The following is a 27460-nucleotide window of genomic DNA, read 5'->3' as shown; positions in this document are numbered from 1 at the left end:
TACATAAACGAAGTGCACCATAGGGGTATATAGAGATGCCCCGACTACAGGTGCACGTCTTTCGAAATAATCCAATGGATCAATGGAGACCGGTCATGATTCATGATACACGTGGATCGGAGGGTTCGGTAGAACGGTGGCTGCCTGTTCCCCGTCCAACCTTGCCACATCGCTGTACAGCCACATCGACTAAGTGGTACCGGATGTCTCGCGTGCCAATCGAATCCGTGAAGGGTTCAGGAACAAAAATAGCTCTTCTCGGGGAGGCAAGGACAAAAATGAAGCCCCTCTCAGGTCAAGCCAGCAGGATTTTTGATGCTCAATTGTCTAATTATACGGCCCTGAAAAGCCGGTCGACTTGTTCAAGTCAATACTTGTAGTTAGTCGCTAGTTGGTCATGCCGACTAAATTGCATGGGGATGAAACGGCTAGTCAGTCAAATATACAAGTACATCAGTGACCTCACTATTATGACTTCGGATATCCGATGCCATTCGTTTGCCTAACCGACTGAAGTACAATTCAAACACCCTACCGAATACCCAGTAAATCATCACCAGAGGTAGCATAAATTATGAAGCATCTGTTAACATTCAGAGAGCTCGGAGATAGAGACATCTCGCCCTAGGATCCAACTTGCGAGTCGATGTGAGTGATCGTTGCATCGCATGCATCTCGAGCCACCAAAGACCCATGCAAATGGGGAGAGGAGGAGGATTGCAGAAGTTACGTAAGAGGCTGAGATTTGATTTCTATACTACATATGGTACAAGGGTCAGACCCTCCAGGTGCAGGGGCCATATATGAACTCCTGGTATATTCTCCACTTCCACAGTTCTTCCACGCCAGCTCCCCTTTTGTCTTCACCTTCATCCTCTACAACCCCATCACTTCCCGGACCCGCCGCATTGTCACGGCGGCATTGACTTGGGCCGCTTCGGCTCCCTGCTGAGCAACGGACTCCAAGCGTCCGGTCTGGTCCTCCATAATCGAGAGATACCGTTCTCGAATTCCTTGAAGGTGGTGCGTGATCCGATGAGCTACATGCGCTTTCAGAGCCCGCAGACTGGCAGACTGGTATTCAAGAGCGATATCCTCGCAGGGGACCTCATCAAAATGACTGACAATCTCGATCAGGTTTGAAACGCCAGGTCGGTGCACCGGATCATAGGTAATCATAGGCTCAGAGTCGGTCAGAGCCACCTTGACCTTTTTTTGAATTTCCTGCGGTGAGTCAGTGAGAAGAATTCTAGATTTTTCATCGACATGAGACTTGGACATCTTCGAGGTTGGTTCCTTGAGAGACATCACCCTCTTTGCAGGAGCTGCGAAAGAAAAAAGGAAGAAAGATATCAAAGTAAGCCCTCGCTCTCCGGAAACATTGCCATTCCTGGCCAAGACATAGGATTTACTTACAGATGAGGGCTTCTGGAATGGGGAAAAGTGGTCCATAAAGATGGTTGAAGCTATTGGCAGTATATCGAGAGAATTCAAGATGCTGCCGTTGATCTTCTCCGACGGGCACATGGGTTGCTCTGGTTCGTGTCATTAGCAAGCGACCATCCAGGTCCGGTTATGCAAGCGGATTGTACCTGTGAACTAAAATATCGGCCGCTTGAAGCACAGGATAAGAAAATAGACCCAGTCGCAGCTGTGCGCGAGCCTCCGAGTGGTCCAAAGTGATATCCTCTGGTAACTGAAGCTTGCTCTTAAATGAAGCCATCCGTTAGAAACGATTGAACAAAAAGAGGGACCCATGGGTCCATCGGCGGCTTTACCTTCCACTGAGTCATTCGGGAGAGATAACCCATCGAAGCAACAGTGCTGAGAATCCACATGAGCTCTGCATGTGCTGGCACCTAGCAGTGTCTGTCAGAAAGGGACCCTTCTCTCAACCATCTCGCACAAGGGACGCCGAATGCGGGATGCGTCACCTACTTCGGATTGATAGAATATCGTAGAGCGACTGGGATCTAGTCCCACTGCCAGCAGTGTCGCAAATGCCTCTTTTCGCCATTGTCTCAACCTGCTCGCATCTTGTGGTACTGTCAATGCGTGCAGATCCACGATAGAGAATAGCAACTTGGTCCCTGGATTTGCATTATCTTGGAGCTTCTTCCATTCCCGAAGAGCACCCAGGTAGTTTCCCAGATGGGGTACCCCTGTCGGTTGAATTCCGGAGAAGATAATGGGCTCATGGGTGGCCGGCGAGCTTGAACTCGAGCTGTTTGACCGATACCAGGACGGCTGGAAACTGGCCCGGCGCGAGCCGGCGAAGCACCCCACGGACCGAACAGATGTCCTGCCATGCTGACAGACCGCTGTACGCATCTCGGGTAGAATCTTCAGATAATACCTGAAAGACTCGAAGGAGGACAATGGACCAGTTGCCGATGGCTCTCCCGCCCGTGCAAAATATATTGTGTCACGTGACGCCTCGCGCCGGCGAGGCGATCTCCAATGGGATTGACAGCTGAGATTTCATGGCTGGGCATGCCTGGGTATGGTTTTCAATACTTTGAGGGGATCTTGCAGAAGATACCCTTGTAAGCGTATTAAGAAGAAACGTGACTCCATTCATCGGAGATAGGAATGATCCAAGTAGCATACACTAAGCCTGGCGAGGGCTAATCCAAGCCAAAAAAAAATAATAATATACAACTACATGACGCCGAGGGATTCTCCCTAGAAATAATGCATAGCACGACTAACGTCCCAGCCTGGCAACTTTCACCGCAGATGATCGGTCTTGGCCTGATGAGGAGTAAATCGCTCTCCGTTCACACGGTTGGGGAAAGTTCTTGGGTTTGCCTGATGGAAACGCTTGCCAAACAGGGCGAGATGAGGACCAACTGTCTTTTGGATTTCGGGAAGAGATGCATCCATTGTTTTGGCAACATCTATTGCATAATTAGTATCTATTTGATCTTTCTTTCGACTGGCAAGGTATCCACTCATGGGGGAACGTACCGAGGCTCTCATGCTCCCAGACATTAGCTTTCATACCCACTCCATAGAAAGCATGTTTCCGGAGGAAGGCAAGCCATGCCTGTACTGCTTGTGGGTTGCCATCCTTGATCTGAATCAGTCGGCGGAGAGTGATCCGCTCGAAGTTTTCTTGACTTTTCTTGTGGACGAAATTGCTTCGCGGGACGGTCCACCGTTCGACAATCCGGGGGAGCGGCACCGGGCCAGAAACCGGAAGATTAAGATAATAGGCCGCACGGATGGCAAAGTCAGCGAAGAATTCGACGTTCTGAACGCTGTAAGATCGCAATTGCAAGTCGCACACGGGCAGGCCATGCTCTGCCTTTCTGCGGAGTGGGCGCAGGTAGATCGCCTGAACGCTTCGGGGCAGCCGGGTCTTATCACCCAAAGCTCCTAGTCGCTCCGACCTGATACCATGTTAGCAAGGACCAGATTCTTTCATCTTTCTAGGGAATGGCCAGCGGGTGATGCGATTGACGAACCATTCTTTAACAGGAAGCTCCGATGGTTGTTGCTCGGCGGCGGCTGGTCTATATCGGAAAATCTTGTATCAGCTGATCTATTCTCCAACACAATACACATTTGTCGATGATAGCGTCTTACATGGCTGAGTGAGCCGGCTTGGGGGGGGTCTGAGGAGACGCCTTCTCCGGAGTTGGCGCAACAGGTTGACTCGACAGAGCGCGAATGGGCACGGGCACCTAGACCACAGATTATCGGGTTAACACTTGCACGATCACCATCTATGCAATTTACTCACCCGCAGGCACTTTCCCACTTCCAATATGGAACGCGCTGTACTGGAGAACATGATTGGGGTGATTTGGGCGCTGTTTGGTGCTGGGGTATGGGTTTTTTTGGGAGGTTGGCGGACGGGGGCTTTACCGCCTTCGGGCCCGGCGACCAGCTTTCCACGGCGCTTGGGAACGAGCGACCCAGGGCTCGGGGATTGTAAGAAAAAGAACAATGTCGAAAAGAAACAGAAGTAAAACGGGCGGGGATTAAGAGACGAAAGGGGCCCTTGTTAGCTTCGGTCCAGTATCATGGAGGAGAGGCCTACAAAAACAGAGATATAGATATACTGCCGTAGGTATTTCTGTCGATATATATATACAGCGAAGTACTCCTATGCCTGTGGATAACCTTCGTGAGTATTTGTCCCATACAGGTATCATCTATCGAACGAGAATCGCATCAGATTACCTCTGGACATTTAAAAACCCCTCCGAAACTCCAATCTCCAATGACTCCTCAATGATTCCCCCAGGTCAGGCTGGGTACCAGAGCACACCGCACCAATGAGGCTCTACCTGCGACTCCGCAGTATCATGCTCCTAGGCTCCACCCCTCTCTTCTTCAGGACTTTTCCTCTCTCCCCGCCCTCATTTTCGCTGAGAAGATCTGTCCACCTCGTCAATTTCCGACAATATGGCCCAAGCCGACATGTCTGCCTTCGAGCGGGCTACTGAGGCTGTGTTGTTCTTGAAAAATAGTCTACCGGCGGGGTTGCAAGCCCCGAAGGTCGCCATTGTATGTGGCTCTGGATTGGGAGGCCTAGCAGACACCGTCCAAGGGGAACTCCGAGCGGAATATGACTATGCCACGATCCCCAACTTTCCTCGGTCGACAGGTGAGTGAGCCGCAGACACAAGTCTGACCAACACTGACGATTTTAGTTGCGGGGCATGCTGGGAAGCTGGTGTTCGGATTGCTGGGGCAGCAGATCCCGGCGGTGTTGATGGTTGGCCGAGCACAGTGAATACTCCCTTTCGCTATGACTTTGCGGGCATACAGAGAATTATCGACTAATGGAAAGCAACAGCTACTACGAGGGCCATTCAATGGAGCTGGTGACATTCCCTATCCGCGTCTTCAAGCGGTTAGGCGTCGAAACTGTTGTCTGTATGTCCTTGATACAATCCTGACGCTCTCCTGCAGAGGTGCCTTCTACAAAACTACGAGAGAAACTAATCTAAGAGGCAGTAACGAATGCGGCCGGTGGCCTGAATTCAGATTATTGTGTGGGAGACATTGTTCTGTTGAATGATGTAAGATAATCCTCCTTTTTCGCGAGAGAAAATAAACGACCGATTGCTGACACGGCCTCAGCATCTCTTTCTGGCAGGTCTCGCGGGGGTTCATCCCTTACGAGGTCCGAACGTGGAGGAATTTGGAGTCCGGTTTCCACCCCTGTCAGATGCATACGACCTTGAGCTTCGTCGCCACGTCCATCGTGTGTGGAAGCAAGTCATCCCTTCCAAAAGCACCCGGAAGCTCCACGAGGGTGTCTACGCCTTCGTCGGAGGCCCCACGTAAGTACCACACCCAAGGAAATGCCTGCATGGAATCTGACGTGACAAAGCTATGAAACAAGGGCGGAGAGTCGAATGCTTCGAATGCTCGGTGCCGATGTGGTGGGAATGTCGACGGTGCCAGAGATCGTCGTGGCTCGGCACTGTGGCCTTCGAGTACTGGCTTTCAGCCTCGTAACGAACAATGCTGTGTTGGCACCTGTGCCCCGTGGGGATGAACACTTGCTCCAGGAGAAAGACGCAGGCGAGCTCAGTGCAATCCTCGAGGAAGGAAAGGCTGGACATGAGGAGGTCCTGGAGGCAGGCCGGTCTGCGGCATTGGACATGCAGGTGAGAGATTATGCCTTTTTCCGCCCCTTTCCTCGCCACCAGAGGCCGAGACGCTAAACTGACTTCCGAGACAGAAGCTGGTGTTGCAAACTCTTGTTGGAGTTTTCAGTCATACCTAACGACGTTTTGATGTCGAGAGTACACATAACTTGTTACACCCAGCTGTCATTGCAGCACCAAAGAGAAATCCAAGATCCGTAGAAACAACCATAATTATGATGTCGAATAGTGCAGGTTCACTTGTTTTTACGGTTTCTCTTGGCCCGTAGGTTGTTGTAGAATGCCTTCTTTCCGCTCTGCTTGACGCTCTGGATGTCCCGGTACTTCGATTCAAAGCGTCTGTTCTCCCGCTCGAGGGCCATGGCCTCCTCGACAAATGTCTTCTTCCGATCCTTCTTCGTGATTCGGCCACTGAAGAACTCTGTCGGGCCTTGGATGATGGTTCCCACCTGAGAGAATTCCGGAGGCTTGGCCTTGCCGTTTTCCTTCTTGTAGTGCCGTTTGGGGTCAAGAACGGAACGCATCCGAAGCAGCTGCAGATCTCTCTTGAGCTCTGGGGTCAATACTGTCTTCGGAAGGTCGAACCAGTCGGGGCCTGCCGTTGGTTTGTCCTACAAGGTGGCCCGTTAGCAATCATGGCCGAATACACACGATCTTGAATCCAGTGGAATCGAGGTGATATGCTCAGAGTAACTATGAAAAATAAAAGCTCTCACTGGTGCAGCACAGCCCAAGACGGACTGGTGACGCCGCATCAAGCGCTTAGGCGTTGGGTAATTTTTCCTCATAGCAAGAAGGGGCGGGAAACAAGGAACGGTGGGTTGAACTCACTTTCTTGGAGGCACTGTGCATCGGGACTTGTACCGATCGGAGCGAGTTGGACAGCTCCTTCTGCTTAGGGTCGATCAGCTGGGCCGAGTCAACGGTAGCAATCTCGTCACCCTGGTGAACATATGGCTCGAGAGTAGACCCCGGAGACAGCTTGGGGATTCTGTTTGGCTGTCAGAGTTTGAAAAGAGTGAGGAATTAGCCCGGGCAAATATGATAGCATACCTGAGGGACGCGGCGTCTAGGTCTGGGACGAGCTGCCCGTTAGACCCGCGTAATCGACCTTCAGCTTCCAGCAAAAGCTGTTGAATCTGATCATCGGTCAAGTCCGCCTCATCATGAGGCTGGATGCCAGACTCCACATGGGTGGTATCAACCATTCCTACTAAAGGTAAAGATGGAAGGCATTGAAGAGCAGAGCAGAGCTGGGCCGGGAGCGTTTTATAGGCTTTTTTTTTCTGTTGTTCGCTGAATCGGATCGGAAAAACATTGACGAGAAATCTCTTTCGGACACATCACGTGATATTTATTACATAATATCAATCCATCATTCCCGTGACATCTGGAGGTCTAGAGGAGAGCAACTACCTAAACTTATGGAGTCATTGCGAGACCGATCTTGTCTCAGCCCTAGAATACCCCAAGGAAGATTCCTGGCCGAGGATACTGGTCGTCTTGGACGTTGATGAGTTAGTTCCCTGAAGTACTAGTAGTATACTTATATGCGGAGTACGGGGACTCCTTGAGCCCTTTGAAGAGTCGATTACCTCGTAAGGTCTAGGGCTTATCCCGACGAAGGTATTGAGCGTAGTGATATTGTATCAGAATGTGAATCTGTTGTCTTGCCACTAGAAAAGTTCTAGCGATGTGAGCCCTGAAGGCGAACAATCGTGTGTTCGGGGGGACCGACCGGAAACGTCAGAGAGCTGAGGTTGCTTGGCACCGACCCCGACGCGCTTCCTCCCAACCCCTCGAAGACCGCGCGCCGTGACCATCCGCGGGAATTCTAGACTTCGAGAGCATCTCGCGCCCAGCAATCCTTATTCATCCCATCTCTTTGACTCTTCGCATTAACTTCGGTGTCACCCCCATTTTACGAGAGCTTTACTCTCTCGTCGAGACCTGCCCGACCCGTAATCCCTCCAACCTCGTGCGCGCATCGCCTTCGATCGACATGGAGTCAGCTTCTCAGGGCAGTGGACAGCAGCAAGGTAGACAGCAGCAACAGCAGCAACAGCCGGTATATGATATCAGAAATGGCGGACACTACGGTAATTGATCCATCCGAAGCTGTAAAGCTCGTCGCCTGAGGGCGAGCGCAATCTGAGGATCTCCACTGTCGCAACTGCATTTGAGCTCTAAAACTAACCCTATCCATAGGTGCCAGTGCAGCGGTATGCCTCAAACCCCGATTTCAAGCCTCTCTCCCCTCCTTGTTCTTCCTGGAACTACGGGGGGTGCGCAAGGGGTATCAAGGGCGGCCATGGCTAACGAGACGATCACCTTTAACTAGCTCTCCGCACAAGGCTATGCGCCAGTTGCCGAACTGTATACTGGAACCTGGGCTAATGTAAGATCCTAGCATCTTGTCCCTCCATATTTCTGGGGCTGCGATTCACAAAGACTTAGGTCAACCAAGGTCTCCAAGGCACCGCCCGGGACATCTTAACAACCTACTGGCAGCATGTCATCAATCACCTGGAGACAGACAACCATGATTACAAGATTCACCAGCTTCCACTCGCCCGAATCAAGAAGGTGATGAAAGCGGACCCCGAAGTCAAAATGATTTCCGCCGAGGCACCCATTCTGTTCGCCAAGGGCTGCGATATTTTCATCACCGAGTTGACGATGCGCGCGTGGATCCACGCAGAAGATAATAAACGCCGGACTCTCCAACGATCTGACATCGCTGCCGCGCTTTCCAAGTCTGATATGTTCGACTTTTTGATTGACATTGTCCCTCGAGAAGAAGCGACCTCCCACGCGAAACGATCAAGCCAGGCGGGAGCGGCACCGGGTCCTTCGGCAGCTCCGGGTCAGATGCCACCCGGTCAACACGGCGTTCAAGCGCATCTGGGTCCTGCAGACTATGCTTCCCTTGGCCAACACGGTATTCCTCAGGACCAGGAGTACCGCCCGCAGGCCGCCATGTATCCCGGGGCCGTGCAGTCGGATCCTACCGCAGCCTATGGCCAGCCTCAGTCCCAGATGTTTGAAGGGATGTATGCTTACCCCCATCTGCCCCCTCAGCAGGTATGTCAAGCTCTATCTTTGGAGCCCCTCCCCCTCTGAAGAATAAGTTGCCTTGCAAAGCTTTTTCCTGACTTTGGACCAGTGAACTACCCATTTCAGTACATTTGGTCGTTTTTGCGTTGATTCAAGAGCTCATGCTTGATCTCCCGGCGAATCCTGGAATATATGGTTGTTTACACTTTATCTTATATTTTTACTGCTTTTTTATTTCGATTGATTTTTCTATGCCATGCCACGGCAAATGACTCTGATACCAGTGGTGGGGAATTAGGATGGATTATGCTGTTTCCGCCCAAATCTAAGCTGCACTTAAGTTTGTTCGTCAACGTGTCTGGTTAGGATAGAATTACATATATGTACCGGGTTTTGCGTGTCTAGTCCACCTCTCCAACCTTCTGGAAAGTGGACGTGTAATCCTCGCGATCATGCCTGGACTCACCCTGTCTTTTTAAAGCGTGAGGACAGATTGACAAATTTCTCTACCTTGGTCGGGGCTTGAACAGTACGAGTCAGTCTAGCATAAGTTAGCAAAGGGCTTCGCACAGAATTGAGCTCCAGAAAACCATACTTTTCAAGCAAAACAGGGCCCTGCATGGCGTCAACACGTCCATATTTTTTATTCCTGGTGGAGATATCGTAAAATTCGTCCGCATTGTCAGCCTGCATGAGTTGCACAGTTTGCTGTAGCTCGTCCAAGTTCTCACGCAGGATGGGGACATTCAGACTGTCCACAAATTGGGCTAGGTATTCTACATCCTTTGCCAATGCTGCGACACCATTGGGGTTGATGGTCTTCACCTCAGGTGCCAATGGTTGGGCCTGGATAACCCGTTAGTATGATGCTCAACACCAAATAGAAGGAGAATGCTGAGATTTACCATTATCATATTTGCAGCGTGGCTCAGGGCATCAAAGTAGATAAGCTCTTTGATCTCTGTTGGTAACCCAAGCAGAGTAGAGTTCATAATGTTTGACAAGAATCGGGTCAGGGTTTGCATGTAATTGCTAGGCTCCTTAGGAGGGTTGATTGCCATCCACTCATACTCTGCCGTCTCAATAAGATCGTCAATTTTGGAATTGACAACCTCGAAGATTCGTTTCTCGGCGGCCTTTTTGTTACTTCGGAATTTCTCGGTAGCTCTCAATGCAATGGAAGAACCGGTTGAATTTTGTGATCGCGCAGCTGCTAACAGCAATTCAAGCTCATGGCAAGCCAATTCGAAGTGTTCCAGGTTGATCAGGATTTGAACGATCTGGCCCAAATACTGTGAGGATAAACGCTCAACCAAGGTATCGCAGACTTTTCGTGAAAGGAGGTCATCCAGGGCCTGTGCGAGGTTAGCGGTTTGCGAGTTAATAATTCTCGATATTTTTAAAATAGACTGAAACCTACATTTTTCAATGTCTCATCAATCACGCTGGGGTGGGAAAAGTCGTCATTGGCGAAAAAATAGAATTGGTTTAAGAAATTTCGAATGTCGATGCAGCATAGAGGATACATTCTGGAAAATGGAAGGATACAAGGAAAGCTGTATCATCAGTCAGTTCTGACCAAGGTTGGTTTTTTTTTGGTAGTCGTATAGATTGAAACACATACATTTGTTCCTCATGAGGCTTATCTGGGCTGTACCAACTCACGTTAAGCACTTTGTCATACTCCTCCAAGGTTTGAATTGGCATGGGCATATAATCATCAGTGGATACGATCTGGTTCTGTTAGTAACAGAGGTATCAAATGAAAAGGAGCGCGGAGGGGAAGAGTCGGTCTGTACCTCTTGAAAGTCGTCACTAAATCGCCTTTTTAAAAGCTCTGCATACTTTTCGAATAGCCTCAAAAGGAAATCATCAAATACCCTCACCGAAAACCCCCATGTCTGATGCAAATTAGTCTCTGAGTTTGGACCAATCATTAAACAACAACAGAAACGCACGTTCATTGTTTGCATAAAAAGAGCAATGAGATTTTTGGTTTTGAGAATGCTTTCTGCATTATCCACTTCATGAAGCGCTTTTGAGATCAGGCCCACTGCAGATTGGCACATTGAGTCCCAAAGTTCGTCAATCTATCCCCATTGGTCAGTTCATTGACCAAAATAATCGATATTCGGGTTTCTCAGAAGGAAAGCTCTATGACCAGAGGAGAGAGCAGAAACAAAAACAGAATAGTCTCACATCTACGGATGATCGTAGGTCCGGAACCCTTTTCATTGTCGCACGCTCCACAATCGCGAAACCTGCCATCTCCTCCAGTAAATTATGTAGACTGGCACCGTCTTCGTCGACGAGGGTAATGGAGGAGGGGAGGAGTAGGTCCTTTTGGCGACGGCGAGTATTGGAGTACTCGATTCTGAACTTATCCATCTGTCCAAGGGACTGGTGGATATGTAAGCACTCGAAAAGCGGAGCAAAGGGGACTTGTAGATCTTCATTCTGCAACAGGTCATATTCTTCATCTTCATCCGCCACTAGCTCGATGGCCGAATTCAGGTTGAAGTGTTCTAGGTACGAAATCTTCTCTGCTCGCTGCTTGAGCCGCGACTTCCGCTGGTCGGTATGAAAGAGAGCGAGTTCCCCTAGAAACGGTGACATTTCGCGGATGCGGTACAGCCAGGTGTTAAGATCAGACATGACTGCCTCGGCAATGGCCCGTTGGGTTGCTGGAACAGAGCGCTGAATCATCTCCGCAATCTTGTATTGAGTAACCCCTTTAAGATGAACATTCTGCAGCTCCTCCAGCGCGCGTAGGGCCGCATAATGATTCTTCTTAGCAAGAAGATCATGAACTTGGTTGGCGAGACGGAGCACCTCTAAACAATCTTGAATGGCCCGGGATGTCTCATCGATGTTTTGTCGGTGGCCTCGGGACTCTACCAACGCCTTTTTTGCTCCGCAAGATGCTCCGTGCTGGTTTGAATGGACTGATTCAGATCCAAAATCTCCGCTGTGAGACTCACGGTGCCTTCCCGAATACGGAGCAATGAGTTGACTGACGAAACAAACTCCTGATGATTGGTGTTACAAATGCCCTCAATTTCAGCCTCTTTATCACTCGCAAATCTGGCCAAGGATTGTAATAGCTGAGGCGTCCGGTTTCCAACGCTATAATCACGGATTGAGGGAATCAACTGATCAAGGTAATCGGTGTCGGAGGGAGAGATGATGATCTGTGGCCAATTAGTCCTGTTAACTATGGTAAACACTAGGGTATTGAGAGCAGATTACTTGATTCAGAACATGCGGCTCTGGGAAGGTTGCCATGATCGGCATCTGCCATCTGCAATGAGTATAGAGAGAATCGGGCGGGACCTTGGGACAGTTGCGTTGACGATGGCAGGGTACCGGGGCGGTCTAGAGAGCGGTGTATGTTCTTGACCTTTGGAGATGGAGAAATCGGACGCTAATCCTATAGAGGCTTAACGCCATGCACGGACCGCTAGATCTATAAACCGCTTGCCACCGGCTTGCAATAATAACTTCTTTAACTTCAACATCCTCCTGCTTTCATTTGATAGCCTGGCCGCAGTCCAACGAAAAACCAAGACAACACATGTTTCTTTGTTGCAGAATCCCAGCAAAAGAGATGCTTTGAGCAACCCAGTTCAATGATCAACCACCAGATGCTTAAGATGAATTCTAGGCTTTTGACCGTAATGATTCACAGGTTGGTTTATACATTGCACCTCTTTTGACTTTAAGAGTCGCTTTTTTGTACAAGGAAAACTAATAGAAGAATAGATAAAATGTTTAATTTTCACCTACTCAGCTGGCACAATATTATGAATAGGCCAACATTCAAACTCTTGTCATGATCAGCCGTGATCAGTGTACACGTCTTCGCATTAAGTGGTGTATCAATCTAAGTGCTGTCCACGAAGCTGAGAACCTTCAAAGAAGGTTTTCAAGGTGGCATATCTTTGATGGGTTGATAGGCACAATATATGCTCCACATAGTTGACCCTGACGGCCTATATGCCTCAGGTTGAAGCGTATGGTGTCGTCGGTGGGTTGGACGACATCGTCAAGGCAGCGCAACGTAACCGGCGAGTCACGTCGTGTTGTCGAAAAACTTCAAACCCTTCCGGCGAATCATCTCGCTCGATTCGACCACCTCCCCCCATTGACAGTCTCCTAGTCCATTTCTGGTCGTTGTGATCTTGTGAAGCCTATAATTCTAGCTCAGATTGATTCTTCTATCTCTCCTTCTTCATCTCCCATCATCCTACCCTCCCATTCTCCTATTCCTCTTGTTTCCTGTCTATTCCAAGTCCTGTCTCGCCTGTATTAGCTCGAGTCAACCTCCATCTCGTTCATTCCTCCACCCACAGAGTGGTCGAATCAAAGGCACGAGGTCTTCGTCATGACAAACTCGCAGTCGATGACCAATAAACCGCCTGTGTCGAGCTCGGGGCAAAGAGCCTCTTCGACTCCCCAGGCTAATGCATTTACTTCATGGCCAACGGGTGTCAACCCTGAGATTGGATCGACTGCTCCGGCTCCACGAGCTGCGGAATTTCCGACCCGGTAAGTGGTGTTTCCGTCGTTTCTGGAAGATTCGCCTACCAGATGAAATAAGTCATGATGAAGCTCACTCTTTGTATCAGCAATCCTTTTTCGGGTTGGCGTTTTCTTCAGCCCCTTGGGCTACCGATGGCAACCGCCCCACAGACTACTCGCGAGGCATCTGAGCAGGCTTATGATTATTCATCCCGTGCTCCTCCGAGGGAGTCTGGCTCAAATGCTTACGGCGGAGCCTCTGGCCAGCCTTCTCGCCGGGACACTCGTGTAGGCTTTGTTCTCCAAGACTATCCTACTGATGAAGCTCGCCGAAATGTTCGCTCGGATGTTACCGCTTCGGACTACTCCGCTGAGACTCGACTGGTCAAGAAACCTGGGCAGTCTCGAACCAATGACCGTAGATTCCTTGTGAAGCGCGTGTCTACTGATCTCGAGGGTTTGCAGGTGGCTCAGATGTTTCAGGTTCGTCTTTCATACCAACTTGGAATCGCTCAAGACTAAACTGAGAACAGGGATTCGAGTCGACAAATGGGCCATTTCTGCCTGAATTGAACACAAAAGGTCGCTTCTATGTGGCGTTTGCCGATATCAGTGAAGCCAAAAGAGCTGTACAGGTCATAGAATCCAGCCACCCGGAGTGGGAGCTGGTTCCTATCCCTGCAGAGGACTTCAATCGGGAAACCAGGCTGGCATCCCCTCTGCCTCCCAACTTTGATGACCAAGTTTTAATTACTCTGTACTGTGGCAACCACTCGAATGTGAACCCATCCAACATTGTTGCCAGGTTGAAGCCCTTTTTCGAGCTCGTAGGTCGGGTGTATTCGATTCAGGAACTGTTGCTCGGTAATTCATCTGGATTGGGTCGCTTGACCACTCACGAACTCATTGTGCGGTACTACAACACTCACCATGCCCTCAATGCTGTTCGCACTCTGAATGCAATTCGAACGGAAGTAAGTTTCAATAAAAATTTCGTGCAATTTGGATTACCAAATGAATGGCAGGTTTACTGACTACTTGATAGGACTTTGTCATTGAAGTGATGCCGTGGCACCAAGGGATGGAATCTCAGCCTATCCGCCACTGGACCTCCACAATCAAAGGCCGCAGACTCTCACACCCCTCGCAATACGGCACTCCAGGGCGTCGTGCCTACATGTCCCCGGGCGGAGATCCTGACAGCTCTCCAATAATTCCGGACCGCACTTCGATATCCAAGGACAATGTGATCGACCTTGGAAAGATCTACTATGGACAGGATGGCCGTACCAGTGTAAGTCAGAGGCCTTTTGATGATATTTAGAATCCATAATTAATATCTGTTTCTCTTCTGGAAGGTTATGCTCCGCAACATTCCCAACCCTATGGTTTGGGTAAGATGCATTCTTTCTATTGGCGAACATCACACATGAAACTGACCGATTGATTAGTTGAATCTGAAGGGGATCTTGGATCAGACTAGTCGGAATCGCTATGACTTTCTGTATCTGCGCATGGGTATGTTTCTTCGTCTCATCCAGATTTATTCATAGGATACTGAGCTCAGACCACCGGCGTTAGACTTTGAAATGAACCAGAAGTGAGTATAGAGATAGAAGAGCACTTAAACTGGCGCTGATCACAACATTTCAATAGTGTTGGTTATGCTTTCGTCAATTTCGCTGATGTGAGTTGCATTTTGATCCCACTCCTCGGGTATTTTTATTGACATGATCTAGGCCGTGGACATCATTCCTGTCAGCATTTTGATTCCTTGGGTTCTTGCATAACTGTGCTAATGTGATTCTAGTTTGTGGAAGCTCGCGATGGGGCTTGTTGGTACGATTGTCTTTAAGCTGCTGTCAAGGCTACTTAGGGAAGCTGATTTTGAGCTATAGGCCCGGATATGACAACTTTACCGACAAGGTCGCCGAGATCTCTTACGCAAGTAAGTGGTGTCATAGCTTTCTCCTTCTCCAATCACTTGAAATTCCGACAATTGAGCACTGATGATTTCGATTATCTGACAATCTTGAACAGCGGTGCAGGGCAAAGATGCGCTCATTGAAAAATTCCGAAACAGCCCGGTTATTTTGAACAGTTACAATAACCGACCCAAGGTTGGATTCACACTTCCCCTGATACTTCAAATGAACAGGTAATGATCAATACGGTAATAGCTTTTTCATCTGTCTGGTCCTCGCATCGGGGGTGAAGCCACTTTTCCCCCGGTAAACAATTTCTACACACTATCCAAGGGTGTTGATAGAAGCAAGCGAAGTGGTGAGTTGTTTTCTATGGATATATCAATCTATCGGATTATTGACCAAAGCCTAGGCTTGTACCGCAGCGAAAACCGCAATATCTCCCGATCTGGACCTACGCCTGCTCCTGGAACACAGTACCACCGCTACTCTGACAGCAACAGCGAGGGATCACTGCGAGGAGAGCAGGACTTGGAGCGCGAACGTGAGCGGGCCCGTGAGCTTGGATCTCCAGTCCGAGCTTCTCGTACTCAGCAAAGCCGAGCTCTTGAGACACCTGGTACCATGCAGCTGTGGAAACCAGGATCCAGTCGGGAATAGACGCAGGTGTGCCCTAAGCAGTGGCTCTTGCGTGCATCCGCGTGTTGCAATGAGACATGAAACGAACCTACCTTCCTTGCAAAATTCATGACAACTTTGCTGACATCAAAATGGAAAACAATCTGGGAACTGAGAACTTCATCTGATTTGCGTTTTCATATTAGCCCATTTCATTCATTTCATCTCATTTTGTCTATTTTTACCCATGCATGTCTTGTTTTGAGAGCAGCAGACACTCGGAAGGCTTCACCCTTGCCGACTTTCAGCAACTCCCCGAGAAACTTTTCTTCGGTCTCTAGGGTTCTCCAGAAGCAGAGGAGATCATAACACTTCTGGTCAGAGGAGGACGGAGACGTTGATCCTGGAGATCTTTGACTCGTCAGCTCCTTTTTTCCCTTTCTCATTATTCTTTACTCGTTCCTTTTTTTGAACACTAGTCTTTGCAATCAGATTCAATTTTGAACTCAAATCTATGCGACCCGAACAATGTAGTTCTCGATGTCGACCAAACACCACGTATTGACAAACATCATACTTGGTATACTTGAATGGGATTGTCGTGGGGCTTCGGGTTATCGAATCCCCAGAAGCCGCGGCGGGTCAACTGGGCCGGAAATTCGAGAACCCGCATGCTTTAGGTTTTCACTCTTTCACACAACTCAGTCGCCCCTCATGGACCAGCAAGAGATCCTGGCCGTCCATGCCATGCTCCAATTAATCTATCATCGCAACAAAAACCAGCATCGTCGAGCGAAATGGTGGAGGTGGCTGTCGCTTTTGAGGCGTACCACTCTTGATCTGGGATCGCAGCACATGGCCGCGCCTGCAGTGTCCTCTTATCGACAGCACCTAGCGTCGTATCTGATTCCAAAGTGCTACTTGTAAGTCTCGTTCCTGGACTCACATATCGGCTTGAATCCTGATCCTGGCATATTCGGATGAGTCTCCTTGAGGCGATTATGCTCGTGCTAACTTTCCCAGGGCCTTCTCCTCCGTCGTAGCCGACAATCAATTTTCAACACTCGGAGTTGTGCTCTTGGCGGCTTTGTCGCGCGCTTCCAAGGCTATGGCTATCAAATTTGAACGAGGGGTGAGACCGCAGCCAAGCGTCACTCAGAATTTAAATGCTACTTCTTCTGGCGAGGACCGTGGAGAACGGGTTATTCGTGGTGACGTCGAATCTCTCCCAGAACCGAACCAAACTCGCCAAATGCTCCCTAAGACAGTGCAAAATTCTGCAATAGATAAGATCCCCAACCGGAAGGGGATGAAGAAAACAAGCAAACGGAAGAAAAACGCTATTGATGATCTGTTCAGCGGGCTACTATGAGAGACTACGGAATTGGATGATGCTTTCCCCTATTTGATTTCTCTATCCCGGGGTACAAGTAATGACTGAATTTCTATAATTTATGTCCTTGGCCATCCTTCCGTCTCTCATCTCCCATGCCGAAGAGAGGAGAGACCAAACCCGCCGAACAGGTTTACGCCAATGTGGTTCGCCGTTGCCCATGCCAAAGTATAGAGATATTTTGGGGAAAATACAGTCCAGATGAAAAGATGAGTTCTCAGAGCCGTACAGGCAGCCATGACAGACACCAGCGAGGTTGCGATGTGGAATGTCAACAGCGCAGCAACGTTGTGATCCGCTGAGGTGGAATGAGGTCGAAGCAACTGGCCCATGGAAACCCACCAGACCGGACCTGCCCAATTAGTGAGAAATGTCAAAATCCCAACGAGCACCACACTATAGCTGCCAACTCCGTTATAGGCACTTGAAATATCGACCGAAGAGATCGCGTTGGAGCCGCCAAGCGCAAAGAAAGTCGTGTACTGCATTATTAACGCAGTAATTGTCACCTCAATTCCGGTGAGGCGCATCGAGGACAGGGTCATGGCCAGGACCCGAAAAACCAGGAACAGGGGGATATTGGTCGCTCTGGACTGAGTGATCAAAAATACATTCAGTGCTTCGTGAAAAAGCACCCCGGGGGCTTCTGCTTCGGGTTAGTCGGTCTTCGAACCCAGCATGCTCGAGAATGAATGAACCGGCGGGAAAACTTACTTTGCTTGTTCTTACTGAACACAGCCAGAAGACCGTAGCATGCAAGTCCAGCAAAAATGAGTCTTGCCTGCCACACTAGTGAGAAGCTATCGGGCCAATTTTCGCTAGCCCTCGCCCAAAAGGAACCGAGCAGGAGCTCAGGGGAGTCGGAAGCAACAAAGTTCAATTTGAATATGAAGGCCATACTTGCCACAGCCAAAGCACCTATTCGCAGCATGAGTGTCGGCGGCAGGCTTTGGAAAAAGTGATAGCCCGCATCCAGGTACGTGAGTATTAGTAGGACCCAGAAGACGGCTGGGTGGCCTGGAAGGAAGCTGTGGGCAATGTCTGGCTCTGCAGCAAATTTCTGCCCTGTTTGATTCCATCTTCTCAGAATTCGTAGGGAGACGACAAGTACAAGTGTGACCAGTTTACCGCCGTGAGCTGGAAGAAACCTCTTTCCTTGAAGAAGCGGCTTCGAGGATTGCGATCGGATGTGCAGATAGAACATCCAGCCAGAACATATCCAATACCAAAATTGCTGCTCTTCCTCCACATAACTGCTTGCAAACATCATACCACCATAGCCCACAACCATGAATGCAAGAAACACGCGGGTATACGTGGTCTGCACGGATTCCGAGTAGACAGAGGGCAGTACCAGCACTACCGCAAGACCTGTGACCAATAATCCCAGACAGAGTTGGGAAACATTGTAGTTACTGGCAGTGCTACTCATGATGCTCTGGGCAATATGTGCAAACTGTAACAGCGCCGACTCAAGGGCCGAAGAATTGCCATTCATGGCTCCATCGGCGGACAGAAGATCAAGAACTTGGGACCATGCGCACTGGGCCTCCTCAATGTCGGATACCGCATTCAAATTACAGGTTGCTGCAATGGGTTCCCGATCGAAGGAAGTACCAGGGAACGTTGTTTGAACGGTGTTCAAGAGCTGATGAGCGTTTCGAAAAAGTAATCGAAGCCTTTGGGATCCTGCAACAAGGTTAAATCAAAGGGGCCTTTTGTCAAACGCGCGTTTTTTTCTAATAGCTGGGAAAGGAGAGCCCTCGCGTTGGGGGAGGGTGGCATACCAGTTTCCCACATATCTAGAAACTCTGGAATAAAAACACCTAGGCTGTTCAAGGGAATGGGCAAGCCAAGTAGCCCAGCGAGCGTGGCTGTAATATCTGCTTGTTCGACCGTTCGGTAGAATTGGAGGTCTGCAAAGGGCTCGACGGGGCTTGTCTGCTTGGTTCCCAGAGCCTCGAATTTGGGGGATATAAAAAGCAGTGCAGGTGATGTTTCGCCAGCAGATGAGCCACCATGGTTTCCAGCCTCATTCATGCCATGGTCGCCGCAGAGGACGAACAGTGTAGACTGAAGATGGGGTTGCTGCTGTATGGCGGTATAGATCTCGCTGACAACCGCATCCATCTCTTGGTGTTTGGATCTCATAAAAGGGCTAGGGCAGTATTAGTCCCATCAGTTCAAAGGTCTATATTAAGTAAGAGAAGATACCTTCGCGGACCTGCCTTATGTCCAATGTGGTCCAATCCCAGATAATGCATGATCAAGGCAGCCCAGTCACTTTGGGCGAGCTCGGTGGGAATGTGGCGAGTCACATTACGGTCCACCTCGACGAAATCCTGCAAAAGGAACACAAAAAATCAGTTGACCTGGCGGCTCATTGGAACTTCATTGCCTCGGTTACGACTGACCGATACAAAAAAGCTTGTCGTGCCATCGGCCCGGTCAAACATTCCGGGGAACAGTTTGAGCCACGTATCATCCCCATACATGACCAGCCGGTCTCCTCGGGCTTTCAATTGCGCCAGCCATGTATCCTGAAAAGCTAGCGTAGACGATGTGTCCGACTCCGCGATATTCAGGATCACATCTAAGAATGATGGAACAGACCCTGTGGTCATCGCCTTCAACCGGGGCATGGTGACGGTCGGGGAGCCGGCATGGGCCGTGAATGGCAATGCAGCACCCGTACGGATCAAACTGTCGGGAGACGATTAGATACGTTTCTTCTACTGGCAGGGATTTGCCTAACCTTTGAGTGAATAAGAAGCCGGACTCGTTCGAGTACACAAAGTCACTATAGTTTTGATTTGAGTTGTTGAAAAAAAACCTCCATTCGAGCGCTCATTATGATCTCACCTGCGCAAGGCATCCACCACCATGAAAATGACCTTATCGAAGATTGCGGATGATGCATCCTGATCTGCTTCATCAAAGGTTGCCAAGCCCGGCAAGAGTGGTTTATAGGGGAAGAAGCCAGAGGAGAAAATCAGAATGCCGACAGGCACAAGCAGATTGGCGAGCAGAGTTGCCCAGCTACATCGGAGAATTGTCATGATAGGTCTCTGGCCCTGACCTCCTCGTTTGCAAGACGGAGTCCGCAAAAGAAAGGGAGACCTGATGGAAGCTCCCCAGGTGTTTACCATATGCGGCTACACCGCCTTCTTTATCGATCAGGAGGTTTTTTTTTTTTTCAAGATTTGCGGGCGGTTTCGGTATGATTTACAAGCATCCTGCTCGAATTGATCGAGAAAAGAAGAATTAGATTGAATCTCCAGACGTAATAGATTGACCACGGATCGATTAAGAAGAACAAAAAGAGGAAAAGACAACATAGTATATGCCCGAGGGACTCCTAACGCCATTTTACACTGCATCCACCACAATCACCCCGCGGAAGCCCGAATGGAACAGTCCATGTCCATCAATGTCGCCAGTCACCATCCAAACGCTTTCTACTTCTTTTTCGAGCCTTTCTTAGCCTTAGACGAATGTGATTGGAACACGATGGAGGGGCGAGTTCGTCGGTTGCGCTTCTGCACTCGGCCGGATTTCTGCGATCGGCTCTTGGATGATTTGTTGTCGATGTCCATTTCTGCACAAAAAGAGAAGGTATTAGACTGCGGACTTCGGTCGGAACATTTGAACGACAGAATAGAGGGTATGAAAAAGGAGTAACGAGGAGTAAAGAAGGCATACCTTCGTTGGCGGTAGCCTGAGCGCCATCCTTCTTGTCGGCTAGATCATAAATGGGGTTAGAAGAAGGCAAAGGGAAAAGAAAACCGTCAAACAGGACGAAAACACAGGTCATACCGGTCTCATCTGTTTCCAAATCCATCTCTGTCTTCTCGGAGGCCTTGACCCGAGGCTGAGATGCAATCTCCTGCAGTTTGGCGGCGAGTCGTTCTGTGCGAGCATCGACCACGGGGCCAAACACCTTCTTGCGCAGGTTCGCGCGGTTGCGCTTGGAGACACTGGCCCGAACACTTTTCGCCATGATGTCGATTTTTGATGCGCTCGAAAAATGGACAGGAAAGAAGGGAAGGAAATTGAGGAGGCGAAAGAGAAAGGGTATCGCGGAACTACGGCCGTCCGACGCTCGACTTTTTTCTTTAATCGCGATAGGCCGTCTTATGTCATCCAAAGACGGCACTTCAAGTTCCAACCGCCGCGATGTTGACTTCCTTCTCTTTGTGCTGTGTTTCGCTAAGCTGGCCTCCCAAGCACCTTCTCTGCGGTACAAGAAGGCTCGCGACGAGGACACTGAGATGTATCGCTGCAAAGCCCCTATATCAGGCTTGGCTGCATTACAATCCGCCTGAACGCCAGTACAGATCTTACGCCTTTTGCCTTTGAATCCAAGTCGCGATGACATCCTCGGGCCAGCGCTCCGAGATTCCCCAGCTAGTGGCGCTGATCAAGACTCTCACCAATCCTCAGTTGAAAGATCTTTTGCGAAATGAGGGTCTTGCGGTGTCGGGAGTCAAGGCCTCATTGCAACTTCGCATCATCAGTTGTTCGTTACTACCATCTCCTTCACTTCCTTGCCTTCGTTCCCTTTTCCCTCCACACCGTACCTATTTACCAGGCGTTTTTCTCAGGAAACATGACCCTCGACCTACTCCGTTCCAGTTTCCGGACAGGCATTGACATTCCTCATCATAGATCTAGAACGTCTCTGCGATTCAGAAGGGAATGGGTCTCGTTACGAACTTTTGAGGGGGCGCATTTACCAAACAGCGATCCCCGGCGCCTCCGCTTTTCAGTCTACTCCCGGTCATCAAGCTCAGTCGTCACCATCTGCCAGGTTGGCGGCATCTCAGGCTCGACCTACTGCATCTTTGGGAGGAACTATGTCCCCCTTTTCACATACCCCAGGTTCGGATTGATCCACGTATTCGATATTTCTGATCATGATTGACCTGGATTCAGATCCTCTTGTTTTCAAAGAGAGCCCCTTTTTCACGATTTTGGCCCACCTTACACGAATTACAGAATGTAAAGGTGAGCGGGTGTACCCCATATTTATTGCAATTACTCGCCGTCTAATGCCAATCAGTGCGCGAACAGACAAGGGATAGTGTTGAACTTAAGATCACGCTAGATCAGTCGACGGCTTCGAATTTGCAGACAGACTCAAATTTACGGGTGATGGTCTATTGTGCAGCTGATTCCGGGCTGAAGCAGTACACTAAATCCGACATCGCATTTCCACACCAAGTGGAGCTCAAAGCCAACCTCGACGAGGTCAAGGCCAATCTTCGTGGGCTGAAAAATAAGCCTGGCACGACGCAGCCTGCAGATGTAACAAACTACATCCGCAAAAAGGCCAACTATCCTAACAACATCGTCATGACCTATGCCCTCACGACAAAGGTGAGTCTATCCGATCTTGCTGAGCGACTATTTGGACGCCCGAAGAATAATTCAGCTCACCGAAACCTTGAACAGAAATTCTTCGTGCTGGCCAATCTTGTCCGGCAGCACCCCGTGGAGGAGCTGGTGGCTGAGTTGAAATCACGCAAGCTGATTTCCAAGGAACAGGTCGTTCGAGAAAGTAAGAATCCAGAGAATTCCATTTTTCACTAGCTCCAAACTTTCAGGATTTGGCACTCGAACTGGTTCTCACGCCCCGCTTTGTTCCAGTGAAAAACCGCGCAGAAGATACCGACATTGTTGCCACATCGAGCATAATGTCGCTCAAGTGTCCCTTGTCGACGCTCAGGATCCAAGTTCCTTGTCGCTCAATCGTCTGTACGCACAACCAGTGCTTCGACGCAGCGTCTTTCCTCGAGTTACAAAAACAAGCCCCCACGTGGACCTGTCCCGTGTGCTCCAAATCGACCAGCTTTGAATCTTTACAGATCGATCAGTAAGTTTTGAGGTACCCTCGCGAGCCATATTGTGCATGGATTAATTTACACTTCGTGCAAATAGGTACGTGGACGATATTCTGCGATCGACTTCATTGGACGTGGATCAGGTGGTTGTGGAGCCGGATGGAGTCTGGTCCAAACCGAGCGATGATAATGCCATCACTGTGGGTGGAGGAACGCCTGCATCTGATGATGCCGACTTGATTGAGATCAGTGAGCCGAGGGTTAGTTCGGTGAAACAAGAACCTCTGCCACCGGGCCATCTGCTGGAGCGGACACCTGCTCAGTCCCGTGAAACCTCAACGCCATCCTCGGTGGCCCGCCTATCCAGCCGGAAGCGTCCTGCGGCCCAAGTGATTGATTTAACTGGCAGTGACGACGATGAGGACGAGTCTCCTGTCCCTCCTACCAAGCGTCCGGCGTTGAATTTTGCGGTCCGAGGCGTTTCGTCGCAGGATCCTCATCAACCGGTGGCCAACAGCCCTTTAAGCCATCGGTCATACCCACCATACTAGAAGATGGAGGGAGAAATATTGGCGGCTCATCGCAGCTGTGTCTAAATCCTATATTTCACGTCGCTTTTCTCTTGTGTTTTGCATGTTGCCGTGGTGTTTCTGGCGTGTCCCTCGTCTGGTCTGGGTTGCATTCGGGCTGCTTCGGCAGGAGTGACTTGCTGGTTTCTGGTTTCTGAGATAGAGCTATAGGGCCATAGGGAGCCATCGTGCAATTGGATATCTTATACGTTTTCTTCTCTATCTGTTGTGCCCTTCGGGATTGTAGTTACATGGTTTATTTAGTGTAGTTGCCAGCAATTCAAACACGAACCCCTTTTTTTAGTATTCGGCGATTCCTATACGGAATCGAACGGGGGCATCGGCCGTGCTTCGCCGCCCTCCAATGTCCCCGATGTCTTGGCAAAACAACTTTTCCCCAGCTCAACCGCTCATCGATCGCAATCCAGCCCTAGCTCACCACCGCCCACCATGTCATTCGACGCGTCCGCTGCGCTTAGCATCTCCGATCCCAATGCCCGTGCCCTCAATTCCTCATGTTTCGACTTTTTGCTCATAGAGCTGGTTCCGATGGCACAGCGTCTTGCCGAGGACCTATCCACCGAGGGCACTGAAGCGGAGGACGAGGAAGTACGAGAAACAACCTACTTTCGTCTAGAATCTTTGGGCTATCGGGTAGGACAAGGTCTTGCGGAGAGGTAAACAGCAAAGACTCGGTTTCAGGAATCCTGGGCTGGGCAGAAGACCGTCCCAACTTGCCATGCATATGTCGGGCCACTGATACTTTTTCAACTCTCCGCAGATTCTCCCGAGATCGCCCTCGCTTTACAGATAACCTCGATGTCATCAAATTTCTTTGCAAGGACTTGTGGATGGTCTTATTTCGAAAGCAGGTAGACAATTTGAAAACAAACCATCGCGTACGTTGAGCTATCATGGACTATGGGGGGACGCGGGATATGTCCGGCAACCGAATCGCAGAAGAACGGCACTGATTTAAATGTGAATAGGGGGTGTATGTCCTAACAGACAGTGCCTTCCGCCCGTTTGCCCGCATGAGTATGGCGGTGCGGAGTGAAGCTATATCAATGGCCCAAGCGGTATGGAATCACATTTCCCTCTGCTAGAATCTATATCTATGGACCTCTTTTCCATTTGTGCGCCTATGAAGACAGAAATAAGGCTGATCTCTCTCTCTCTCTTGGGCTTCTGCAGTACCTCTGGTTTCCGTGTGGTGTCATTCGGGGTGCTTTGGCGAACCTGGGCATCAACACCACCGTCCAGGCAGAAACGTCCGACCTCCCAGGGGCAACATTTCAAATAAAGACTGTCCAAACTCGGCCATGACTGTCAAATATTTTCAATGTCCAGTCAGGACTGGATGGCCCCTAATGTGCGGTTTCGGTAGAGGGGAAATCTCAATGTCATTCTAGACGAGCATCTCGGTACCAGCTGGACTGGTGAAGCTCGTACATTCTACGTCAACGTGTTGGCAAGATATTGCACTGGCTCGATGCTAACCTGTTGACTTCACCTTTTTCTTTGAACTACTTCGAAGCAGACGTTACAGAAGAGGATGAAATAGCAGCTGGGGAAATATTCTTCATTCTGGGGAGGTTATGATCCCCGTTATCTTGCATGCAAAATTCCCGGCCGTTGGGCTAAGGATTCGCCTCATTATGTCTCTTCATCGTTCATAATCTCATGATCTCACGCTTAAAGCCTATCTTTCCGGGATAACCATAATTAGCAAGGCTCTGTTACTTTGGATAGGTTCCCAGGGAAGAAGCGTGAGGCATCGGCCGGGGGTTGGGAGTGACAAGTGACACTGCGGATGGTCTTTGCAGGACAGGGCAAGCAAAGGAAGAGGAAAGGGGGAGGTATTACTTTGGCGGGGGGCTCTTGACAAACTCAACGCCCTTTTCAATGTTGGCCTTCAGGTCTTTGATGCAAGCCTCGAGGAGCGTCTGCTCCTTCTCGGTCAGACCACCCAAGAGGCTGGTGGCCTTCTCAGCGCCGTTGGGCTGTCACAGTCATGTCAGTCTTATCTTCTCGGGCTTCTAGCCCTGCGATTAATTTAAAAAAGAAACATACACCAAGCTCCACGGGGGTAGAGAAAAAGTCGACACCGGTTGCCTTGGCAATCTCCTCGCCACCGGGGACACCGGGCAGGTAGACAAAAGTAGGCTCCACAACGCCCTTCTCACCCTTGGCGGCCTTGATCACTGCCTCGGCGAATCTGTGATGGGTCAGTAATGGAACCATTTCTACCAAAGAGAATTAAATCCTACCGGAAACCGGCAAATGCCATAGACAGGGTAGCGGAACCAGCACCGTCCTTGGCCTTGACAACCTCATCGCCACCAAATTGAACGCCTGTATGAGAAAGACGGGAAAGAGGTTAACGAGGGTGATCGATTTCGAAAGAAAGAAAAATGGGAGCAAGGTACGCACGGTTAACGAGGGCATCATAACGGTCAGCGGGGATCTCAAACTTGGGCGAGACCTTGCTGAACAGGGGGACGATGGTGCCACCGGAGTGACCGCCAATTACAGGGACGGTCGCCTTGGAGGGGTCCTGGAGACCAGAGAACTCCTGGGTGAAGGTCTCGGCACGGACAACGTCGAGGGTGGTCACACCAAAGAGGCGCTGGGGGTTGAAAACACCGGCCGCCTTGAGTACCTCGGCGGCGATAGGAACGGTGGAGTTAACCGGATTGGAGATGACCAGGGTGAAGGCATTGGGGCAGAACTCGGCAATTCCCTTGACCAGGTCACGGACAATTCCGGCATTGATCTTGAACAGGTCATCACGGGTCATTCCGGGCTTGCCTGTTGGGCCCAGGCTGTTAGCTGAGAGGAGTAGGTTGGTATATGGGTTCGAGAGAGGATGAACTGACGAGGAATGCCGGCGGGAATGACGACAATATCGGCGCCGGTCAAGGCGTGTTTCAAGCCATCATCCTTAGGGAGGTAGCCGGTGATTTTCTATCGTCGAATTAGCGGGCCCGCCGAGGAGACCAAACGTTCTGGTAATTGGCGATTGTGGTTGTCACGTACGGCCACTGAGGAAATGTGAGACAAATCCGCCGTCACACCAGGGGTGTTGACCACATCATACAGGGCAAGCTCATCCACCAAAGGGGAGGCCTTCAGCAGAAGTGAGAGAGGCTAATATGTCGATCTGGTCAGCTTTTCCGCTCAAAAAAATCATCTCTTGGTTCTTCTGTAATTCTTCCCCGAAGAAATCTCACCTGGCCAATGCCGCCAGAGGCTCCGAGAACAACTGAGATCCGGAGGTTAGCCAGCCCAATTTAACTGATAGAGAGTGGGACAATGTCTTACCAGCCTTGACCATTATGTAAATGTGATACGAGTTAGAAGAATGGAGAGAAGGTGAGAAAATGGGAGGATGGGAAGAGGGGGGAGGAGGAAGAAGAGGCGGGGAGGGACCGGGATTATAACGTGAAGAGGGGCAGTGGCAGGTTCCTGAGGGGCAACCCCGGAGTTGCCCATGCGGTTCCACCAACGGAGGAGCGATTTACAACCCAGTACAAACTGGGCCGGAATTCTATCAGTTCCATTTTAATGGGATTCCTGCAGAAAAGCATTCCGAAGTGATCTGATACTCGCCAAAGCAACCCTGGGGAGCCGGAGCACCAGAATATGGCCGGTCAACAAAGCCTCCGAGTCGTCAAAAGGATCACAAGGATCACCTGATACAATCCTATACTTCTCATTTCATCGAATCCTCTCCCATCCTTTTGCCTGAGTCGAGAGGTTGACATATACCCCAGGGCCTTTCCAGGTCTTCGAGGTCCCCACGGTCATCATTGGTCTCCAAGGTCTCTCGGTCCCAGTGGGCTTCTGGAATTACTGGATTGGGACGTCCGGTCTACACAGTCTCGACTGTCGACCGCTCAAC

At 49.9% G+C, this 27460-nt stretch overlaps 13 protein-coding genes across 13 annotated transcripts; 6 read left to right on the top strand and 7 right to left on the bottom strand.

Moving 5' to 3' along the window:
- Positions 1-876: 876 nt before the first annotated feature.
- On the bottom strand, positions 877-1723 carry N7462_008797 (tryptophan--tRNA ligase MSW1; the record flags this gene model as incomplete). The annotated part of the gene is made up of 3 exons (XM_057080511.1): positions 877-1325; positions 1417-1535; positions 1593-1723. 3 exons carry the CDS (start codon positions 1721-1723, stop codon positions 877-879), a joined length of 699 nt encoding a protein of 232 aa, XP_056930839.1.
- Positions 1724-2730: 1007 nt separating this feature from the next.
- N7462_008796 (mitochondrial 37S ribosomal protein uS10m) lies at positions 2731-3799 on the bottom strand (the record flags this gene model as incomplete). The annotated part of the gene is made up of 5 exons (XM_057080510.1): positions 2731-2900; positions 2971-3395; positions 3471-3518; positions 3592-3689; positions 3749-3799. The coding sequence occupies 5 exons, from the start codon at positions 3797-3799 to the stop codon at positions 2731-2733; spliced, it is 792 nt and encodes a 263-aa protein (XP_056930838.1).
- A 617-nt stretch (positions 3800-4416) lies between these two features.
- On the top strand, positions 4417-5749 carry N7462_008795 (purine-nucleoside phosphorylase; the record flags this gene model as incomplete). Its single annotated transcript, XM_057080509.1, has 7 exons — positions 4417-4618; positions 4665-4743; positions 4811-4890; positions 4972-5036; positions 5098-5300; positions 5351-5630; positions 5705-5749. The coding sequence occupies 7 exons, from the start codon at positions 4417-4419 to the stop codon at positions 5747-5749; spliced, it is 954 nt and encodes a 317-aa protein (XP_056930837.1).
- A 117-nt stretch (positions 5750-5866) lies between these two features.
- N7462_008794 (Fcf2 domain-containing protein) lies at positions 5867-6838 on the bottom strand (the record flags this gene model as incomplete). Its single annotated transcript, XM_057080508.1, has 3 exons — positions 5867-6241; positions 6462-6621; positions 6684-6838. 3 exons carry the CDS (start codon positions 6836-6838, stop codon positions 5867-5869), a joined length of 690 nt encoding a protein of 229 aa, XP_056930836.1.
- Positions 6839-7632: 794 nt separating this feature from the next.
- On the top strand, positions 7633-8799 carry hapE (CCAAT-binding factor complex subunit HapE; the record flags this gene model as incomplete). Its single annotated transcript, XM_057080507.1, has 5 exons — positions 7633-7729; positions 7839-7852; positions 7972-8028; positions 8088-8714; positions 8797-8799. 5 exons carry the CDS (start codon positions 7633-7635, stop codon positions 8797-8799), a joined length of 798 nt encoding a protein of 265 aa, XP_056930835.1.
- Positions 8800-8809: 10 nt separating this feature from the next.
- N7462_008792 (Rab GTPase-binding exocyst subunit SEC15) lies at positions 8810-11981 on the bottom strand (the record flags this gene model as incomplete). Its single annotated transcript, XM_057080506.1, has 11 exons — positions 8810-8870; positions 9154-9228; positions 9283-9533; positions 9593-10042; positions 10108-10243; positions 10312-10421; positions 10487-10588; positions 10646-10777; positions 10887-11618; positions 11669-11878; positions 11937-11981. The coding sequence occupies 11 exons, from the start codon at positions 11979-11981 to the stop codon at positions 8810-8812; spliced, it is 2304 nt and encodes a 767-aa protein (XP_056930834.1).
- Positions 11982-13361: 1380 nt separating this feature from the next.
- N7462_008791 (putative meiosis protein MEI2) lies at positions 13362-15793 on the top strand (the record flags this gene model as incomplete). The annotated part of the gene is made up of 13 exons (XM_057080505.1): positions 13362-13691; positions 13742-14182; positions 14254-14502; positions 14567-14602; positions 14660-14726; positions 14790-14808; positions 14865-14895; positions 14948-14965; positions 15019-15047; positions 15107-15156; positions 15249-15328; positions 15389-15491; positions 15546-15793. The coding sequence occupies 13 exons, from the start codon at positions 13362-13364 to the stop codon at positions 15791-15793; spliced, it is 1701 nt and encodes a 566-aa protein (XP_056930833.1).
- Positions 15794-16465: 672 nt separating this feature from the next.
- N7462_008790 (uncharacterized protein) lies at positions 16466-17123 on the top strand (the record flags this gene model as incomplete). Its single annotated transcript, XM_057080504.1, has 2 exons — positions 16466-16674; positions 16775-17123. 2 exons carry the CDS (start codon positions 16466-16468, stop codon positions 17121-17123), a joined length of 558 nt encoding a protein of 185 aa, XP_056930832.1.
- A 107-nt stretch (positions 17124-17230) lies between these two features.
- las21 (mannose-ethanolamine phosphotransferase LAS21) lies at positions 17231-20203 on the bottom strand (the record flags this gene model as incomplete). The annotated part of the gene is made up of 7 exons (XM_057080503.1): positions 17231-17790; positions 17859-18833; positions 18932-19302; positions 19359-19486; positions 19559-19847; positions 19900-19944; positions 20007-20203. 7 exons carry the CDS (start codon positions 20201-20203, stop codon positions 17231-17233), a joined length of 2565 nt encoding a protein of 854 aa, XP_056930831.1.
- Positions 20204-20602: 399 nt separating this feature from the next.
- N7462_008788 (DUF2423 domain-containing protein) lies at positions 20603-21144 on the bottom strand (the record flags this gene model as incomplete). Its single annotated transcript, XM_057080502.1, has 2 exons — positions 20603-20742; positions 20847-21144. 2 exons carry the CDS (start codon positions 21142-21144, stop codon positions 20603-20605), a joined length of 438 nt encoding a protein of 145 aa, XP_056930830.1.
- Position 21145: 1 nt separating this feature from the next.
- On the top strand, positions 21146-21469 carry N7462_008787 (uncharacterized protein; the record flags this gene model as incomplete). The annotated part of the gene is made up of 1 exon (XM_057080501.1): positions 21146-21469. One exon carries the CDS (start codon positions 21146-21148, stop codon positions 21467-21469), a length of 324 nt encoding a protein of 107 aa, XP_056930829.1.
- Positions 21470-21515: 46 nt separating this feature from the next.
- Positions 21516-23538, top strand: N7462_008786 (uncharacterized protein; the record flags this gene model as incomplete). The annotated part of the gene is made up of 6 exons (XM_057080500.1): positions 21516-21663; positions 21780-22025; positions 22080-22151; positions 22207-22704; positions 22794-23019; positions 23085-23538. 6 exons carry the CDS (start codon positions 21516-21518, stop codon positions 23536-23538), a joined length of 1644 nt encoding a protein of 547 aa, XP_056930828.1.
- Positions 23539-25418: 1880 nt separating this feature from the next.
- Positions 25419-26893, bottom strand: N7462_008785 (malate dehydrogenase; the record flags this gene model as incomplete). Its single annotated transcript, XM_057080499.1, has 8 exons — positions 25419-25559; positions 25630-25774; positions 25827-25911; positions 25990-26367; positions 26436-26523; positions 26596-26706; positions 26790-26821; positions 26881-26893. The coding sequence occupies 8 exons, from the start codon at positions 26891-26893 to the stop codon at positions 25419-25421; spliced, it is 993 nt and encodes a 330-aa protein (XP_056930827.1).
- Positions 26894-27460: the final 567 nt, after the last annotated feature.

The sequence above is a fragment of the Penicillium macrosclerotiorum genome (assembly GCF_028827735.1).
Source record: "Penicillium macrosclerotiorum strain IBT 26536 chromosome Unknown utg000008l_segment0_segment0, whole genome shotgun sequence".
Lineage (NCBI taxonomy): Eukaryota > Fungi > Ascomycota > Eurotiomycetes > Eurotiales > Aspergillaceae > Penicillium > Penicillium macrosclerotiorum.
This window is presented reverse-complemented; position numbering and strand designations above follow the sequence as displayed.